The sequence below is a fragment of the Cynocephalus volans genome, chromosome X (genome assembly GCF_027409185.1).
Source record: "Cynocephalus volans isolate mCynVol1 chromosome X, mCynVol1.pri, whole genome shotgun sequence".
Taxonomy (NCBI): Eukaryota; Metazoa; Chordata; class Mammalia; order Dermoptera; family Cynocephalidae; genus Cynocephalus; species Cynocephalus volans.
In genome coordinates, this window is record NC_084478.1 from 104,978,344 (window position 1) to 105,000,205 (window position 21,862).

General features: G+C 34.7%; 2 protein-coding genes across 3 annotated transcripts in view; both read left to right on the plus strand.

Moving 5' to 3' along the window:
- The window catches only part of DIAPH2 (diaphanous related formin 2), an 834,932-nt gene that overhangs the window by 188,088 nt on the left and 624,982 nt on the right, over positions 1–21,862 (plus strand). For both annotated transcript variants that reach the window (XM_063083053.1, XM_063083052.1), the window contains one exon: positions 9,299–9,438. In XM_063083053.1, the coding sequence (XP_062939123.1) occupies positions 9,299–9,438 (140 nt within the window). The remainder of the gene's footprint in view (positions 1–9,298; positions 9,439–21,862) is intronic.
- On the plus strand, positions 10,987–11,775 carry RPA4 (replication protein A4). The gene has a single exon (XM_063083108.1). The coding sequence runs from the start codon at positions 10,987–10,989 to the stop codon at positions 11,773–11,775; it is 789 nt and encodes a 262-aa protein (XP_062939178.1).

The window sequence follows — 21,862 nt, forward strand, 5'->3', positions numbered from 1 at the left end:
TGTGTGTGTGTGTGTGTGTGTGTTGAATTGTTAGATTATATTAATTTTCTCTCTGAGAAGTAAATGACATGCTAAAATAATAAATCACAGAATGTGGACCTTAAATAAATATTATTTCTAAATTAATTATTTTGAGGAAACAGGAATAGGTGTTCTTTTATGTCCAAATTCACAACTTAGGTCTTTAGAGGTAAGAATGCTATCAGCAGAAGCAGATGGTTGTAATCTATAAAAGTAACACCATCTTACTAGGTAATAATGTTAACTGCTGTTTCTATTGGCATACCCTCTAACTGTAACATGATATATACCACTTATGGGCCAGAACATTGTTTGTACTTTTTATAAAACCCTGTGAAGACTATATGCTCAAGTACTAGCTCAGTATTCTTATCAGGTTGTTCTTTCACGTTAGGCTAGGGCTCTGGGTAAGCAGTATTTTATGATATTCATTGTGTACTATTTGAGAAATGAAATTGGTTCTCATGCAGCATAGATGAATTATTTATCACAAAAAATCTTGGATAACCTATAATCCATCACTACTATAGAAAATAAACACAAATATTTGAATTCATTAATTCATTAGGTAAAATCAGATTATTGAAATGAAATCAAGAGATAACTTCCATGTATTCTTTGAATTTACATGTACTAACCCAAACAAATTATTCCTCTTTCAAACACTAACCAGAAGACTACCCTACTAAAATATTTGATTACAAAGATGTCAGCCTCTTCAATTAACCTGAACATTTATGGACTAGCTGATTTTACAGTAAAGAAACGATCACTTTTAATATTGCAATAATTTTTTAGAGGTCACCTCACATAATGTGAAGATTTAGTATTCAGCTGCATATGTACAAATTAAAATGCCCTATTCCTGTTGCTCATTCTCGTTTATCTGTATAATCTTCTATTCTGTACTTCTTCCTGTGTGTTTCTAAATATAAGCACTGCTCAGAGTTTCTTACTTGGGCTTCTCACTTTCCATATTCTCCATGGGAATCTTGAACACAACTTTGTTAGTACTGATACAGAAGCAGAGTAGCTCACTCAGCGGTTAAGCACACAGGCCTTGGAGTCAGACAGATCTGGGATCAAATTCAGGCTCTGTCACTTACTAGTAATGTGACCTTGCCCAAGTTTTTAAAACCCCAGTTCCCTAATCTTTAAAAATGCAGATAACATTAACACTTCAGAGGTGCTGCCTAACCCTGGGGAGGATCTTAGTTCCTCCATCATACCTACCTCAGCATTTCCATTTACTTACCTCAGTGAAATAGGTCTATGTTTCAAACAACTCTCTAATCCAGTCTTTTCTTTCTAACTGCATCGTTAACGCTTAGCACATCATATCCTTCCTTGATGATTTTAAAACTCTAAACAAATTTACTGCTTCCATTCTCTCCCTTAGTTGCTTCTACACATCTCCCTGCTGAGCCCAAATTTAAAATACACATATATATTTCTCACTTCACAGACTAAACCCTTCCAATGCCTTCTTTTCACTTATGGCAATTTCTCAAATTTGAGCAAAATATAGACCCCTATTAAAGGAAAAGCCTTCTCAGAGACCCCAGTGTTGACTTAAAATATTTTAATGATACTGCTTAAATATGTGACAGCACAAAATAAGATATAAACTATGTCAATAGTTCTTATACAACTTATAAAATATCCATGTTAAATAAAAAGTATAAAACCAATAAAATTTAAATTAACATTTTAAGTGATAAATGATTTGCTGCATCTAAATTGCCATTCACAATGTAAATATATTACAGTGCAGGCACTTTTGAGTTTTCTGTGCCAGGATGACCCAAATGTGCTACCAGTGTTCTCTGTTTCATCTATGGTTAAATTTTGATTAATACAGTATTCTGCAATGTCATTTGGTCTTTATTTTGGTACAAATGCATTTTCATACTAAGACCATCTCCTTAGCCAGAAATAATGAAATTTGTACTTCCTAGTGATCCTAAATGCAAATGTGGATGCTGAGATTAAATGGCAGGACTTGGTTATAAGGTAGTTATCCAGATGATCCAGTTTATGCTTAGTTTTATCACATTTTCTTGAGAAATGAATCTGCAGAATTTTAAAATTACCTTATACAAGTCAAAGACCATTAAGACTATGTTTGAAGACCCCAGTTTGGGAAACATTAGCCTTGAGCTCCAGGTTTATTGATCTACTAGCAAATCCTCAAACATGGCATGTTCTATTATGCCTCAATGTTTATTGTAACTTCTGACTGAAATAGCCTTGGGCAAACAACTTTTATAGCTTGCCTGATCTTCTTCCCGCAAATAGAGCCAACTCCTCTTTCAAACTCTGATACCACTCCCTATCTACTTCTGTCAGGGCACTTATCACATTGTTTGATAATGGTCTGGTTATCGTTCCTGACCACCCCCAAAAGAGTATAGGGTCCGTGATGGCAAGGGTGTGTCTTGGTTTATCTCTGTACTCTCAGTGCCTGGGATCTCATGGGAACTTAATTAATGTTGAGTGGTAATAGTCTAATATGGAAAGGACACCATATGTAGAATAAGAGATAAATGCCTTGTGTCTCTGTAGTGCTATTTTGTGAAGAAACTGAAAACCTGGATAATCAATGTGTGTGTAGAAAATATGGTGGTCATTAAAATTTTATACTTCAAAAAAGAAAACTTTTCTTTTAGTATGCATATGGTGGCATACTCCAAATCATAGATTCAAAAGGGCAAGACCATTGAGATCATCTAATTCAGTGGGTTTAAAACTTTATTTTATTTAACATCAGAGCAACTTATGCATAAGAAATCATATGTAGAATATGAATATGTAAAGTAGATAAACATGTAAATGCCCTCATTATTGGGGGAGCAGAAGGCTTTCCCAGTGAGCCTTCCTTTATGTACATCCCCTTCTCAGCCCAAAGGCAGCTCTGAAAACGCTTCAGGAACCTCTGTGGACCTTCAGAATACAGTTTGAAAACAATTCCTTTCCTACCTCCTGATGAGAGGTAGTACATTAATAGTAAAATATCCAAAGGATAGGAAAACAAGTCAAATAGTCATGGTCATTTTACTTTTCCTTGTTTCCCTATCCTTTGGATATTTTCTATTAAAGTTTTAATTTTTCCTTGTTTTCCTATCCTTTGGATATTTTGTTATTAATCCCTCCCATCAGCAGGTGGGCAAGGAACTGAATAAAATTCAGTGTGTTCATTTTGGGTGATAGCACTTACTAAAATGTTTAGAAGGCTAGGGGGTTTGAAAATAAATGGGGTAATTTTTTGTTTTGTGGAAAGAGTTTTTCTTTATTTCATTTACAATTTATAGCTTCATTACCTACTTAAAATGTAGTTTATATCTAGGCTGTAGGAAACATTTATAATCTCCAAAAGTATTGTTAAACTGGCTTTTTTACGGTGTCTAAAGTTACTCCTGGAATTAAATCTATAAAATGGTAAAGCAAGGAGGGAAAACATTATATTTAAATGTCTTCATTAAAAAAAAATGTCTTCATAGTCTTTACACCAACCTAACAATTGTTATTTGTTTGTTTGTTCGTTTTGTTTCCTTGTTTTATTTTATTGATACATAATTGATTATACATATCTGTGGGGTACTGCGCCAACCTAACAAATGTTGATAAAGTTTTCACTGTTGTTTATATCTTTAAATAGTACACTGAAGAGACTGGCTATGCCAAATATGTTGGTTATCCTGTTGGACATCATTATTGATCAAATCCTGCCCATTTTTTAAGTTAATCATTTACATAAATGAAATTTCTCTATTTTAAAAGGTACCATGCTTTTTCTCCTTTCATAGAACAGTGGATGAAGCAAATGTAGTGTTACAAAATAGAGGAAACAGGCTGCTACAAAGGTTCTTAACTTGTTTTGTGCAATGAGCCCCTTTGGCAGTCTGGTGAGCCTGTAGGTACCTTTTTTTAAAATCATGTTTTTAAATGTAAAACGTAAAATACATAAGATTAAAAAAGCATTATATTAAATATATAACCAATTATATTAAAATATGCTTATCAAATTGTTTTTTTAAAATATGGCACATTCTAGAGATATAATAGCTTATGTTCACACAAAAACCTGTAAATGGATGTTCGTAGTAGTTTGATTCATAATAGACAAAAATGGGAAATAATCCAAATGTCCTTCGATGGGTGAATGGTTAAATAAACTGTAGTATATCCATACTATGGACTACAACTAGGCAGTAAACACGAACAAACTTGATATATGCAATAACTGCATAGGTTTTTTTCCTTACAGATTTCAATTGATAATATGTATCTTTTACCTTACATTTTTCATGCAATTAAAAGAATTTTCAATGCAGATTGCATATAAAATGACTTGAGATGTTGTTATGATACATTTATTTTGATATTTTGTATTTTTTGATAAATGAATTACTTTAATACTTCCTTTAAGAGATGTTTTACTTATATAAATGGAGAAAAGCCATCTAAATTTTCAGCAATGTATTCAGAGTTGTATAGCCCACCAGATACATCACTATCAGAATTAATAGGTAGATTCACTTGGATAGGGCTCTCATCTTATATTTCCTTTTCTTCCTTGAACTCAATAAACTGATGATGAAGAAGATGGCTTTTTGATTTCTTATGCTCAAAGAACAACATTGTGAACCTTTGCAGATGTAATTCCAAATTTCTTAATCTATAACATTGTGTTTTCAGAGAACTACAATTATACATAAGAAACCCAGTAGATTAAAATAGCCAAAGAAACTTGACTACATTAGGGTTTATAAATCATGGTCAATAACAGTAACAATATTACTGTTTGACAGTGACACTACTGATAGTAATTGCTATGAAAACTATCTGTGTGCACACTGTAGGTGAAAAGACCTGTGTACAATCAATAGTTCTATCCAAGGTCTGTAGCGAGACACCTTTACAGCTAACAGCTATGAAGCCATTTCTCAAGTTGTAAGTCAATCTGTATTTATGTTAAAGAATGACAGATCATGCTCAGCCTAAGTCAGATAAACTCAGAAGTGGTTCTTTCCACTACAAACTTAAAATTTTCTTTTTAGAATGTTGCTTTTCTGATTCTGATATTAATATTTCATATCAGAGTAAAGGGAATGTGCAATTATTAAACTGACCCAAGTACCTTTTGGTTCTTTGTGTACTGTCTTAGAATAATACAAGTACAGTCACATGGACAAGTATCTCCATCCTAATGATTTTCAAATTAAGGAATGGCTTCAAATTAGTAAAGCTTTTTGTTCACCTAGCTTTGGAATAGCGTGATGCTAATTGCTAACTTTGTCTGCATTATTTTTTAAAGATCAGATGGGCACAGTGGTAATTTTCATTAATCTCATACAGAGCAGCTAATTAAAATTTCCATTATTATCCATCCATTATCTAGTTGTTTCCTTTGTTTAGTATCAGAACAGGATGTTAATAATAAGCCATTCTCATATTACAGCCCTATTAAGTACAGTGAGAATTTGTTTAATCTATGGCACTATTTTGTTTTTAGGTGATTTCTTTCATGTTGCACCATATTGATTATGCTGAAGATAATTTGACACTTTGACATTTTGTAATAGAGATTTCATAATTAAATACTTGTTGCTTTAATTTTTTATTCAATATTGGGGAAAAGTGGCATAGAGTGGAGAAAAGAGTGACCTAAGGACCAGAATAGTTATGTTTTAGTCCTGAAACCTCTCTAATTATGTGAACTTGGGCAACCACCTGGAGTCTTTTATTTCTGTAATGAGGATATTAGAAGAGCTGATCTTCAAGGGCCAGTCCAGCCTTAAAATGCTATGATGTTTTCATAATTTTCAAATATGAACTTATGTTAAAAATGCCAAAGTCCATCTAAACTTTGTAAAAGTCGTTTGCTCTATACAATTATATGTTTTCTATCTTGCTCCATTAGATTATTTGTTTCCATTCCTTATAAGCACAGAGTGTCCTAAATTACATAACTTAAACTTGTTTCTAAGACTTTGGTGAGGGGTGGTCAGCTGGCCCAATTATCCATAAAGAGTATCTCAGCCAAGACTATATACCCCAATTAGATGAATCCTGTAGAGCGTCCATTAGAAAAAGGGAACTAACATTTTCTGAGTAGCTTACTCTGTGTCTGTGAGGTAACACATATGAAATGCCTGTTTAAGGCACTTTATATGCATTGTCTTACTTAATTCTCATGATAAATGTGAGGGGCAGGTGTTTATTACCCCTATGCCATGGATGAGCAAACAGGTTTATAGAGATTAGTTAACAGACTGCCCAGAGATTACTAGATGCTATCGTTTGAATGTCCCCCCAAAACTCACTGAAGCTTGATCCCTACTGGAACAGTACTAAGAGGGTGGGAAATCAGATTATGGTATTTGAAAGGTGGGGCTTTGGGAGGTAACTGGATTGTGAGGACTCTGCCCTCATAAATGGATTAATCTGTTCATGGATTAATGAGTTAATAGATAAATGGGTTATCACATGAGTGGCAGTAGTGGCTTTATAAGGAGAGGAAGAAGCATGTTAGCATGTTCTTGCTCAGTCCTCGTTATGTGATACCCTGCATTGCCATGGATCTCTGTAGAGAGTCCCCACCAAGAAGGAGGCCCTCACCAGATGTGCCCCCTAGACCCTGAACATCCTGCCTCCAAAACTGTAAGAAATAAATTTTATTTTCTTATAAATTACTCAGTTTCAGGTATTCTGTTATAAGTAACAGGAAACTGACTAATACACTACAAGATAAATGACTGGGGCCATGATTGAAGTTTGGACTATCCCTAGCATGCCATACAGTGTCTCAGTCTACCTGTTGTATATGCAGCATTTCTGAATATATTGTAACTGAGAGTCTCAGAACTATAATATTCTGAATCAAAGATAAACTAAGCTTTCAAGCATGTTAAAACTCATCAGTCATTCACCCATTTGTTTATTCTCCATTCATCCATCCATCCAGGAATTATGTACTGAGTGCTTACTGCATGCCAAGCACTGTCTTAAGATCTGGGGATATAGTGGTAAACAAGGAAGGCAAGATTCCTGCCTAATAAAGCTTATATTTTAGTGGGGAAGGCACAGTAAACAACTATATTACTAAACAAGATAAACTTACATAGAGCTAATACTACAAATGATGTTTAAAATGGTGTTGTGATGATAACTAGAATATGGAGGGGAGAAGACTGTTGAGCTGAGACTTAAATGATGGGAGCCAGCAATGGAGAGGTCAGGGTAAGAGTCTTCTAGGAAGAGAAAATGGTAAAATACAAAGGTCATTCTACAGGAATAAGCTTAACATATAAGCCTCTAGGGGAGGATCAGTGGGGCCTTTTATCCGTTAATTAAGAAAATAAGTTTGAAGATTATATGAAAATGGTATGTGACTACAGACTTGGAAAATTTTAAATTTCTTGAACTACTAGTTTTCAAAATGGTTCATGCAGTAAATAGATCCATTCATTGTTACTGATGGACTTTGTATTGTAGAAAGTGAGTTGGTTGAGCAAAAATAGAAGTATAATTTTAAATTTTCAAAATTATGCTTTAAATGTTCACTTGCTATTATTCCTTGCTGAATAAAAGATGGGTAAATAAGTTACATGATTGTGGAAAAGATTTTACCATAATGTTTTCACTTACTGTGTCATCTATGTGGTAATTCATCCAGTGTACTTCTTGAATATATACTGTATCTCCTAACAAAGCAAGAGAAATCAAGTCCGTGGCTATTACACACAGTATGGGAGCTAAAAGCATAAAATTGTATTCCTTGTTATGTAATTGTTATGGACAAAATCAGTAGTAGCACACTACACTTTTGTTGAAGCTCACTAAATCCAGGCACTGTGTTAGGCACTTGGCATACATGGAGTTCTCAGTGTAGAAGAGGGACAGACACAAGTAATGACCTCTTCCACAATATTTTAAGTTCTGTAATAGTGAAAATACTGCCCCAGTGCTATAAACAAATGAAGTTTCCCTGCATGTGATAAGCCTTTAGCAGACTTTAAACATTTATTATTTAATGGGATTTTTTTTAAATTCAGAAATTAAGAATGATCGACAATTTCTATATTGATTAGGCATTCTCAATTAAAAAATCAAAGAGTATGAAACCCTAGGACATCCATTTATCATTATTAACACGTTTTTTAAAATGCCATATCCTCTAATGATATGACTTCTACCCAATGGGGGGGAAATTGCTTTCCTTATGCTAGCTTTAGATCCTTAGCAGAAACTGAGTGTAATTTGTGTGAACTTGGAAAATGGGACTCAAGCTGGAGTCTTAATTCAGGGGGATACATTTATAGTATAGAAAAGGGGCAGTTATGATTAGATATGTCTAGAATGTGAAATGTGTTGATGATGTTTTCCTCCCAGCCTTTTCTCTGACCTACTTATATAGTTATTAGCAAGGTGATGAATCTAAGAAGCTGTGATGAGATAATGAATTCCAGAAATAACTCCATGTATACTGGAAATTAAGCTAAAAACTAGTTGGTATCAGATAAATGTACTTAATGACTTTTGAAGATTAATCTACAACATGTGAATAAGAGAAAGGAATAGTTGAGAATTGGTGAATGCTTTAGACTGGTTTGATTAGTTGACATGCTAATTGTGGATTACATTTTTTACACTTTAATAACTATTTTCACTAGTTTTTTGAGATAGGCTGATACTCTGATATCTTCCAATAGATTTAGGTTATGTACAATGTTTTATATTAAATTTTACATCCCATATTTTGTATAATTGAATATAAATATCTTAACTAGGAAGATTAATAAGGTGATTTTTTTTTTTTTTTTTTTGGTGGCTGGCTGGTACAGGGATCCAAACCCTTGACCTTGGTGTTATTAACACCACGCTCTAACCAAATGAGCTAACCAGCCAGCTCAAATAAGGTGATTTTGAAATATTCATCCTCTGGGTTAAGAAAGACCAACTAATATTAATCCTAATGCTTGGACTGTAAATTTTAGTACCTCTGTCAAACTATATTCAATTCAAGTCCATATTCAATTCAGGCCATGCGCACCAGTAGTGTAATTTTCTTTTAAATGAAGGTGAGGAGAATGTTAAGATAAATACAACATGATTTTACCATGTCAATTCTATGATCAAGAATTTTTAAGTGCCTTCTACTCTGTACACATTTTCATACAGTAAAATATTTATATATTCTATGCATTATTTTACTTTAGGAGTTTTTTTTTAAAACTGTTGTTTATCTAAAATGGTATCTTTTTTTATTTTATAGGGTGGGCTGAAAAACAGCAAACATGAATGCACCCTGTCTTCACAAGAATATGTTCATGAATTACGATCTGGTATTTCAGATGAGAAACTTCTTAACTGCTTAGAATCCCTGAGGGTTTCTTTAACCAGCAATCCTGTCAGGTAGGAGGTTCTTGCCATTTTGGTATGATTCATACAATTTCTATTGTATATAATTGTTTGGGAATATAATCAGTTATTTTATTTTAACCTTAAGATTTTCTGACTAGAAGTCTGATGCTAGCTAGTAAAACAGCAATGTTTGATTGTAAGGTTGTAAACATTTAAAAAATGTATTTAGTTAATCTGATCTCTAATAATGTGCAATTTTAAGAATACACATATTACTTGAACATTTAATTCCTCTTTGACATATAAAACATAGAGCCATAAGTAAAATATTCGCATTTACATGGAATTTGTGTACTCAGATACTAATTATTATATATTTATTAAAAAATTAAGTATATTGGCTCTATGGTTGTATTCCTTTTATATGTGAGAGGTACATAAAATTTCACATTCTTCTACAAGTTTTAGATTTATTATTCACACATTTCTATAATTTTGAGATAGCAAAATAATTTTAACTAATAAAAGAAATAGAAAGTATTAATAAACTCCTCAAAAGTCTATACATTTAGGCTATTAACTAACTACAAAGGATTATTGAGGAAGAGGTTATTTGCCATTGCTGGATTCCAATAACTGTTGTTCCTTTATTAACCATAAAAAAGCCTTTAAATTAATAAAACTCAAAATGTTTCACAAAGAAAAATAGATTTTCAGTATAATATCAGAACATTTTGTGATCTAATCTTAAATTCAGAATTTACTGGATAAGAGTATATAAAAAACTTATTGTGATTTTATTCATGTTTTCTCAAATCTGTAATAGGCCCCAGTCTTGTACTTTTCTGACCTGTCCATAGAGCCTTGAAAATAATTTAGAGATCATTCAATTTGGATTTGTTTATAAATTGAAATATAAAATATTTATTCATATTTATATTGCATTTGGAAAAATAACTGGAAATGTATAATTCCACAACAACAACAAAAAAATTAATAAAGCACTGGTAAAGATTTGACTTACCTTGGAGTATGATAATCGTTCAAAGGTTGTTATCTCGCCATTTCTCCATGTCTTCCAGAATGCTTCTAGTTTTAATGATTGGAGCAAGGGATGTGAGTTCTGAGAACAGTCACCACGGTGTCCCGCCTCCCCCCACCCCCCATAACCTATAGCACCCTGCTGTAGCGCCAAGCATTCGTGCTCCAAAAATTTCTGTAGAATGGTTGATTATTTGAGTGAGTAAATAAATACATCATTAAGAAGTGATTATAGAAGAAATTGTGGCATTCAAGAATAAAGTGGGGGAAAAACTAGTAAAAATGCATTTTTTGAAAATGACGTGAAAAGCTTAAAAGTATATGCAATCACGGCACACCCCAAAGGGTTATGGGGTCAGGCAAGAACCTGGCAGGCCCTCATTGGCTGGACGCAGCTGCATTCTGGTAGCTGATTGGCTCCCCAGGCAGCGTAAAGCTGCTTGTGTTGTCAAGCGCCCGGCATTCGGTTGTAGCCGTCGGTGGAGCTCGAAACCCGCCTGTGGAGCTCCCTGACGAGAGCTGAACTCTGCCTCCTTCTCTGCCTGAGCTACCCTAAAGATGAGTAAGAGTGAGTTTGGGAGTGATGGCAGCATTTCTGCTGTGCGTGGGGCCAGTGGTGGCAATGACGAGCCGCCTAAGGGAGGTGCAATTCCCACTGTGAAGATGGTTAGATCCAGGGCCCAAATCCAGGATATTGTACCCTGTTGTGTAAACCAGCTGCTGACCTCCACTCTGGCCGACAATGTGTTCAAGATTAGGGGAATTGAGGTTTCCCAGGTCTCCATCGTGGGGATAATCAGGCAGGCAGAGAGGGTTCCAAACTCCATTCTTTACAAAATTGATGATATGACCACGAAGCCAATCGAGGCCCGGCAGTGGCTTGGCAGAGATAAATCCAAGCAGCTGACTCCACTGCCCCTCGGAGTATATGCCAAAGTGTTCGGTGTCCTCAAATGTTCTGCGGAGGGAGTAAAGAGTCTCGAGGTGTTGAAAATCCGCGCCCTGGAGGACATGAACGAGTTCACCGCGCATATTCTGGAAACGGTCAATGCGCACATGATACTGGATAAAGCTCGCCAAGCGACTGCTGGGGAAAGTTCTCCTGTGGCCCAACCAGCAATAGGTGACGCCAAGGATCACAAAGAAGGTCACCTCAGCTACATCCAGGAGGAGGTGCTGCGTTTGATTCACGAGTGTCCGCAACAGGAAGGGAAGAGCGTTTGTGAGCTCCAAGCTCAGCTCTGCGGCCTGAGTGCCGAGGCCATCATACAAGCCGTTGAGTATCTGACCGTCGAGGGCCATATCTATCCCACTATGGATCAGGCGCATTTTAAATCTGCGGATTGAGCCAGTGAGAACATCTTTCATTTTCCGAAGACCCTCGCCTTCAGCTGTGAGTAATTTTGACCCGTTCACTTTAGGAAGTAGGATTTAAAAAAAAAAAAAAAAAAAACTCAACTGGCATCCTTTGTCAACTCGCTGCTTTTCCAACGGTTATGAACTTTTCTGTATTTCTAACTCTAATTGTATTTGAAGCTCAGAGGGAGATGGCGATGGAAAATTGACTGGACTCTGTAGGATTTACCAGCAAGGTAGTGGAACCACTCTAGGATGAATGAATTTGGGGGAGAAAAGCTACAGAAAAAGTTGAAATTTAGTGTTTAATTGCATGGGAGCTTCTTTATCTGAAATTTCTGTGTATTAGGAGAAACTAGATGCAGTCAGGGAGCCAGCTAAGAGAGAAAACCCCCCAAAAAAGTTTTACTTGTTTTTACCTGAGACTTACTTTCCAGGTTTCTATTTAGCTTGTTATAGTCATATTGTTATCTCTTGCTAAGTATACTAATTGATTAATTCAAATGTGCTAAAGATAGTAATCTGTGAACTCAGATGCTCAGTTCAAGCATTTGTTGAATGATTTGTTCTTATTACCATAGGTTTATGTTTTCTTAAAATAAGATTGTACTATGTTTAAATAAGTACTTCATTTTTTGCAGGGTCTTCCTTGAATACTTTTCTTAAAATGTGGTTAAGTTTAATGATTATTTCAAATGTGAGGTGGTATTTGGATTAAATTTCGATTAAGTTGCATGGTACATAGATGCCCGACTGGAAGTTTGAAGTGCTGGTGTATTATCTATATTACTAAATACTATGTTTTATGTATAATGGTATTTTTTAAGAGGTTAGGCGAGCAGAAAGCCATTAGAGGAATATGAAACGTAGCAATTTAAATTTATAGAAATTTATTTGAATGTTTTATTAAAATAGTTTTACAAAATCTTAACTTTGCTATGTAATTTTTTCTAAGTACATTTGAAAAAGCCTTTTGTTTTATGTCCTTAATGATTAATAGTTTTAATTATCTAGAATAAATGTTTTCTCTTCTGTATATGATACCAATAACATATGTTGTATCCTAGTTGTAATAATACATTTTAGTGTAGATAATATTATGTGAGACTTTAAAATAATTGACCATTAAAGTAAGCCCTCAGTTACACATATACTAAAGATGATATCTTTCAAGGTACTGGTTTTATTACATTAGAAAGAAAAAATTACATGTATATTTTTGAATGAATATACACACACGCACATATATATTTATTCAGACAAGTAGAAGAGAAGAAAATCACTTGTCCTAATTGATTCATAAAAAGAGGATACAGAATACCAGAAAATCTCTTAAATGCACCATTGCCAGTAATCCATACTGTCAGGAAAACTATCAGAAAATGGCTTCTCTTTGCCAGCCCTTGCAAACACTTATCACCAATTCTTGCTTAAGCTTTGTGAGGCATAAACTTTCTTCCCCTTCACAGCAAAGAAATTGCAAATTGCATTCTTTTGAAAAGCACAAATTGGTAACATACTATAAATCTGTTATTTTATCAGACATTTTTGAAAATTCAGGTCCTCAAAAACCTAAGAAATTCTGAACCACAGTTTGTTGAAAAAGGTTACCTGCCCTGGGGAAAATCAAACTGAGGGAGGGGCAAAAGGGGCACATGTCTTCCTCAGAATTATAATGCTGAAAGAAATAGCCTAGGAGACGTAATATTCTTTTGTGATATCACTTACACAAATACAGAAGACAAGAGATTAAAATTTGATGCTTATAACTGTAACTATAAGTCACTCTTCTAATTATTCCAGTTGATGCAACTGGCCAGTGGATGGGTAGCAACTTTTTCCCCACTCTAGGAGTATGTCTACAGAACTAAGAAAAAAGAAAAAGTCGTTTTCGTTTGGGAGGCTAAAATGCTTTTTTGCATGGGAACTGGTACATTGAGACATGTATACCTGAATTTAAGGCAGAAGACCAGCCTCTACCCCATCCTCCAAGATAAAATGTCTTTTCTCTCTGTCCTTTGGGGTCGTTTTTGGCTTTGCTAATTGCCCCATCCCCCACCCCCTTATTCTTCTGAATGGGATCATGTACTTTAGTGGGATTCTGCTGCAGGTAGAGGATTACAATGGAAGAATAGTAATTAGGTCTAGCTATAATATGAATGGGAATCAACAGACATTTTAGGCAGAAAACAATTGCTGGATTATTTTATACATGCATATTTGGTGCATGTTAGGTGTAGCAAATTTTTTAAATTCATATTAAATCATTCATCTGGCATGCATACTTTTTCAATTTTATTTAGACTGGGAAAGACTTGGCCAATGCTCCTTTTTCTCTTATGGTTCTGCCCTATAAGTGAGCCAAGCCTTTGAGGATAAGACACAAACCCTGGGAAAATACTGTTGACTCTTTTGAAGAGGGACATTTACACCTGATGAACCTGAAAAGCATAATAGATGATTATAATCCACTTTGTGTTTTTTTTTTTCCCCTATGGCTCATGGGCATAAGAAATGTATGTACTTATATAGAAGTTGATTCTAAATTAGAATAAATTTGATAATGTTTTCAAGTCAAATCAAATATTACTACTGTCATAGTTATTAGTGATCATTTGGTTACTTTTACCTACTAAGTTTGGTAATATTTTGAGTATAAGCTGAGAAATATAAATTCTTGTATTTTTAAAATTTCTGTTTACTCTTTATAACAGCAAATCTAAAAAGGTAACCAGCCAGAATTATTTTCATAATAATTTAGTGAGCACCTACTATGTGCATTTAAGTGTTAACTTTCATTTTAATAAGCTTAAATTCAATTGACTTCTGTAATGCTTATTAAAATAATGATAATTAAAATTTCTACATTTATATAGTACTTATTATCAACCAGGTACTCTTCTAAGAGTGAGAGAGAATGTGTGTGTGTGTTGTGGCGTTCTGCTAATGTCGGAAATCCTGTTGATATTGCCAGTTATAGCACTCTTAATCCTGTTCTTGATGCCAATTGTAAAGCTAGGCGACCACGCCAGTTGTCGGGCTCTTTTACCTGCCAGCAATCCTGCACCAACTGGGCCGATTGCTGAGCTAGGGCTGGATCTGGAGCTCCCAGACCCCTCAAGCCCATTCACAGACTGGGTCACAAACCCTTCATAACACAAGAATAGCAACAAAACTAAAAAGATACATTGGTGCGCATGCACACTAACCCTGCCCCCCACATTTGCTTACAAAGAATGCTGAATCACACCCAACTGGACTCAAGGCGAGGGCCCTGACCAAACTATTCTATTTTCCCAACGGTGTATATGAAGGGTTTTCCAAAAGTTCGTGGAAAGATTCATATTATCTCTTAATTCTATTTTTCCATGACCTTTCTAAGTGCCCTTGCGTGTGTGTGTGTGTGTGTGTGTGTGTGTGTGTGTGTGTGTGTGTGTGTAAAATCCCTGTGATACCTAGATTTACACCTCCAGCTCAGACCTCCTGAAGTTCAGACTCCATCTCCAAGTGTCTTCCTGGATGCCCTAAGACATCTTTAAAAATATAAAATGAATAATAATTAAAAGAAACTTTATATATATATCATTTACTGTCCCCGGTCAATGTTCTAAGACCTTGAAATATACACATATAACCAAGGTATTATTAGTAGTAGTACTGTTACCATTTTATAGATGAGTAACTTGAGGCCCAGAGAGGTTAAGTAATTTGCTGTATTTTAACTACATGGCTAGTTAAGTGTCAGCACTAAGATTACAACTCATGCTGTGTGTCTGGAGAGCCTGGGCCATTAACAATTACATTGTACTGCCTCACAATAAGAAGGTCTGTTAAAATATCCTCTTTTCACTCTTGTCACATACTAAATACTTTTACCTTATTTTTTTCATTAAAATTTGTTTGACAATTAAAATAAAACCACTATGAAACTTTTCAGCAAAATGTATAAAAGATAATATAAAAATACCTTCATACTTAGCTCCCAGCTTAAGAAACAATATTTTTTGTAGTTGTAGAGAATTTAGCCATATAGCTCAGATTAATTTCTAATGACACTGGAACACCATTTGGGCCTGAATTTTCATTGTGTAAAAAAGAAATCATCTGAAATTCTACATGTTCTCTAAATCAATGCATGCATTTTTTTGAAGGATGATATATATTTTTTTATGTTGTAAAAGTTTATTATGTGTACAAAAAAAACAGTTTGCAACTGGGAGACCACAAATCAAAAGTGGTAAGAGGAAGTCAGAGGCATGGCATTACAGGATGGTGAAGTATGATACCTTAAGAATATTTATCATCGCATTGAAAAGCCTTTCTTTTTCTGATGACCACAATATCACTGTGCAGTTAAATTTGGGACTTCTTTGCCTTATCCACTGGGGATGATACCTTTAGTGATTCGAATGCTATGCATATAATATTTATTCCAACTTACCATCATATGATAAATTAAGAAAAACATTTTTTATCATTAACAATTCATTTTCTTTGATAATACCTTAAATTAGAGCAGTTCAGTAAATAGCACTTAATATTATATGGTTTGTTTTTACATATCACATGGATATCCTATAAAAGAATAGCAAAAATAAATTCCCATTGTCCACGTGGGGCTTGTCCATATGGAACATATATTCTAGTATGGGAAGTAAGACAAGTTAAAAAAAATACATATACATAAAATGTCAGGTTGTAATATGTGCTGGGGAGGGGATGCTGCTATTTTATATCAGATGGTCAGTGAAGGCCTCCCTTTAGTGACATTTGGGCAGAGGTCTAAAGGAAGTGTGGGAGTGAGCTATGTAGTTAACTGAAGGAGGAACATTGTTAGAAAAAGGAAACAGCAAGGGCGAATACCAGAGTTGGGAACGTGCTTGGCATGTTCCAGGAATTTCAAGGAGGCTAGTATGCTGGAGGCAGGTAATGTAGAGCCTTGTGAGTCATTGGAAAGACTGTGGCTTTTACTCTGAGTGCACTGGGTAGCTGTTAGAGAGTTCTGAGGAGAAGAACATCATGACCTGACCTACGTTTTCAAGGGGTAACTGTGGATAGAAGCAGGGAGACCATGTTACACATTGTAGTAAGGGAGCTAGAAATCTCACAGAAATTCTGTGGATATTTGTGTAGCTGTGCCTCATGAGGGCTAATATGGAAGGTCATTTGACATCCCAAGGTAGCACCAGAACTCAGTTACTTTTGTCATGAGCCTCCCTCAACTCTGCTGCAGAAATTCATGGTGCATCATGGTGATGTTCTGGTGTTAACATGGACTCTCCATGAATCATCTTCTCTTCCAGTTCAGAAGGCAACTGCCTGACCTTCTTTGTATTACCCAGTTCATATATCTAGTGGGGACACTCTGGTCCCCATTTGTTTGTGCTTGGGTAAAGCTTTTCGTGCCAGGCCACCTCAAGTGCTTGTCACACCATGGGTCAGGCCACCTCAGCAGGTCACCTTAAGTGCTTTTCACACCCTGGGTCAGGCACTTGTCCCTAATCAAGGCAATTTTTCCCTTGGTGAGGGAGAGGGAGGCAGGATGATATAGTCCAAAATTTATCAGCCTAGGACTCTTCCCTGGAAAGGTGGCTGTGGGGAATGTTTCCCAATAAGAAGGGGTTGGGATCTTGTTAGGCACCAGCCAGTACAGTAACTTTGATAAGATGAGAGGGAAATTTATTGCATGGAGAACTCCTTAAAGTTGGAGATTATGTTTTATTCATCCTATGTATTTCAGCATTTAGCTTTATTCCTTGTGGCATTACAAGTTGGATAAATGAGAAAAAGTAACACACTGGTACCATGAAGTGCCTCTAGTGTGCCTATGTGTGTGTGGGTGGGTTTTAGATAGAGGAGAAAAAAATAAGGAACATCAATGTCTTAATTCTCCTTTGTGTGTCCTGTGAATTCTTACCAAAGTCTAGTAAGCCACCTCCAAGCAGTGATCTCTCCTTGACCTTTTATCTACCATTTGACTCTGGTCCAAAAATATTTTTTTTCTCTTTCTTGATAAGGAGATACTCTCCTCAACTTACCCCTTAAAAAACGAGAAAAACAAAACAAAATATAACAACCAACCAATAACAACAAAAAGAGCGATTGAAGTAGAATATATGCCTATATCACATGGTTAAATAAGTCCTGGAAGTACACTGTAATATTTTCCCCTGTTGGAAACTCAGAGTGAACACTTGCATTGTTTTTTTAAAAAGTTTTTTAACTTTATTCAAACATAGTTTCTAAAAATTTTCCATTAAGAAACCCCAAACTCCTTTTATTCCTTGGAAATGCCTTTATCATTTCATAGTATAAAGCACACCTTCTATTTCCACCAGATTTAAACCCACCATAAATAAGCCTGAAGATTTTGCTCTCTAACCACCCTCTACTTTTAAGAGGGCTAACCTCCCTCACGGAACCAAACCAACCAGGAAAACAACTAATTTGTTTTTCAACGGGATAGAAACAAGCAAATGAAAGTAATGAATCAATTAAACAAAAATCAGAAAAGGAGGAACCAATGTAAGGATAAATTCAAGAATGAGAATAATTTATACAAGTATGAAGGTACATGAAAAATTAAAAACTGAAAAATAGTCTATAGAAGGATGAATCACCTTGAATGCATAGTGCCTTATATAATAGTAAAAAAATCCCTGAAATCAAACAGGAACCGTTACATTTTCTTTTAGTTTTCTAGGGTTTCCATAACAATTACCACAAACTGGGTGGCTTAAAACAACAAAAATTTATTCTCTCACATTTCAGTCAGCCAGAAATCTGAAATCAAGATGTTGTCAGGGACCTCTTTCCAAAGGCTCTAGGGGAGGATATTTTCTTGCTTTTCTTAGCTTCTGGCATTCCTTGGCTTGTGGCAGCCTGACTCTAATCTCTGCTGCCATGGTCACATGGCCTTCTTTATGTCTGTGTGTGTCCTTTTCTTCTCTTATAAGGACATTCTAATTGGACTTAGGACCCACTCTAATCCTGTATACTGTTATTTTGATCCTTACCTAAATTACATCTTCAAAGACCCTATTTCAAATAAGGTTGTATTCTGAGAGTGGATACTATTCAACCCACTACAATTGTGCAAAGGAGAATTATCCTTAAAACCATTGAAGTAACAAAATTAAGATAAATTCTGTCTAGGTAACAACATTAACTCATTCAGAATATCCAAAAAAGTAGAATTATGTAGTTTTATCATCCTTAATGAAATTAAGTTTTGTTGGCCTAGTTCCATCTATGAGGCAAAATTTTCTGTAGTATTAAATTCTGAGAGGTAGCATGTTATATGATAGAGTCACACTGGAATGCCAGTTATGAGATCTGATTTATAGATCTTGGTCACTCACTCTCCGTGGTGACCTTGGTCCAGTCAGTGGACAGCTTTGGGCCTTAGTTTCTCCATATGTAAATGAGATTAGAGCCTTTCAGCTCTAAACCTCTATGTTCTATATTCTCTTTTGCTTTGTTTCAGTCCAATACCTTTCCTATCATAGCCAGAAGATTAGTGTTTAGAAATTATTTTGAAGAGTGGGAAAAATGTCCCTCCATGAAGCTAGAGGATTTCCTAGCATATACCTAGAAAATAATGGTTTCTTGTATTTATAAGTATATGAGGATACTTCAGAAACTTCACGAAAAAAGAAAATTAAAAGATGATACAAATTTTTCTGTGGACTTTTTAAAGACCCCTCATATTTAACCAATCACAGACAGATATTTATACTTTCCTTTAAATACTAAAGAAAGAAGTTTCTAAAAACTCTGTTGCATAATTATTTTTGGAAAATGATGTTCATTAGAACCTGGGCATTTGCCCTCTTGTGGCTGATTTCCTTGCTTACCACAGTTTTAACTGGTTTCTTTTAGTTTAGCCCCTAGTAAAATAAAAAAAAGAAGTGTGCATGCACACACACATACTAATAGCTTACTAAACATTCTCAAAGTGCAGTAATTTTGGAATATTAAATGGAGTCATGAATTTTGAATTCACATGGTATTTAATCACTCAGATGATAAAGGCTCATAGAAAGTCATCTCATTATATTATTTTCTGCTAAAGGCAAATATTTAAAAATCCCTTTTATAAACCATCATAAACTAGACATATCCCAAATCAGTCCCTTACTACACATTCCCTCAACATTTATTTTTTACTGTATACGTTTACCTATACCTGCTTATGTTCTATAGTAGTTTCGTGCATATATGTCTGCTTTTCTCATTTATATTTTAACTTCCTCTAGGGAAGGGACCCTCGTGCCCTCTTATTTGTTTCATGATGGCTGGTACTATGCAATTTATATACAGTAATGTGGGATTTGATGTGGATATTGACCCACTATCAATAACAACCTATGTTTCTCCAGTAGTGAGAATGAATTTGCATTAATCTGGCACTATTTTGTGGCCATGCATTTTTACATATAATCAGAGAGACAGAATGAAGCTAACTTCTTCCACATAGAAGTGAAACCTTTTGGTTTGATTTGAATCATATTTATAAGCTATAGACAATATAGCACGCTTTATACAATAGTCTTTTTACAGTTGCATGGTGAATTAATGAAATTGAATGTTTACAACTCTACTCATATTTAACACCCTAAAAATCCACGTGCTGTGACTTTAAAATAAATTCCAATCTGCCATCACAAATTGTATTAGACTTTGTGCATACCATGGTCTATGTGTGATTTAGAATGAGAGCTACGTTATTTACACATTTTTGTTCATATTCCTTTACTGATGTTTATGAAAGGAAGCAGTGCCTGCTGAGAAATGACTAATGAGTTTGGACAATTTTATTCCCAGCCAACCCATTACAGGATGTATAGGTATTTGGCATAAATTTTATGACGATACAAAGAAATGTGTGGCAATAAATCATTGTCAGTAAGATTTCTCAACACATGACAAAAACTGCAAATACTGGTTTGAAGAGTAGTATCACAGAGTTGTGATTGTGTAGAACTTTTTTCAGAATTGTTGCTGAAATTGCCTTACAGCTTGAGGGGTATTTTACCCCACTAGGAAACTGTTTCCTTCTGTTTTGCTTGGTATCTAGTTATCTGCCAAACTCATGGCATAGTTTCTATGTTCACTTCTTGTGATGATAGCTTCCTCAGCCAATGTTTTCAAGCAGGTGGAAACAGATAAAATATCTTTTAGAGTTTATAAATGAGCAGTTATTTGTATTACCTCTGGAATATTTGTTTTTACTTTGTTTTCTTACTTCCCTTTAGATTTAAACATATTTTTCTAGCATATTAACAATATGCATTTTAACGTAATCATCATAATGAAAATCGCTGAATCTTGACAGCAATACAAATTAGGAACAGAAAGCACTTTCTGAATTATGGGTGTTAATAACTATTTAAACAGTCTGTATTAAACTTATTAAAAGCTTGGCAAAGCAGCCAACACTACTTAGAAAGTTAATATAAAGGTAGTTGCAGATCAATACTCTTGGAATATTTTGCAGGGGACTACCTATGAAAAATGGAATAATAAGGAGAATTTTTTTACAGTGTAGAAACATGAACAGGACTTAAAATTGTGAGCACATCTCATAAAGCAGCATTATAAGCGGTATTACTAAATTAGGGTTTTTAATATTGGCATTTTGAATTTGTTTGCTTTAACTTCCAAATGCATAAATCATTTAAAAATTCCATTAGTACATTTATACATAGAATAGAAATTATTAAGTTCATTGCAATTATGTCAATGTATATGCCTTCTTTTAAAATCTTGGTCAACAATTTGAATTAAAATCAACTATATCTGAGCTCATTTAACTAAGTTGGTACTATAAATATTAAGTGACCTTGAATTTTTAATTATATACTCAGCTTCAAAACACAATTTTGACTTAAGGCATATCCAATATTATACCTTATAAAAGAAGCAAACTAGATCTATGTTTCTTATATTATTTAAAAGGAGAATTAGACACAGTAAATACTGACCCAAGTTTTTGAAGTATTGTTTTAGTAGGAGAAAATGTTACAGGCATTAAGATAAATAGTGGCTCTTATGTTGGTATTTATTTTATTACTAC

What these genes read in the sequence shown, in the direction of transcription:
- RPA4 (XM_063083108.1), top strand. Translation starts at nt 10,987, where the DNA reads ATGAGTAAGAGTGAGTTTGGGAGTGATGGCAGCATTTCTGCTGTGCGT.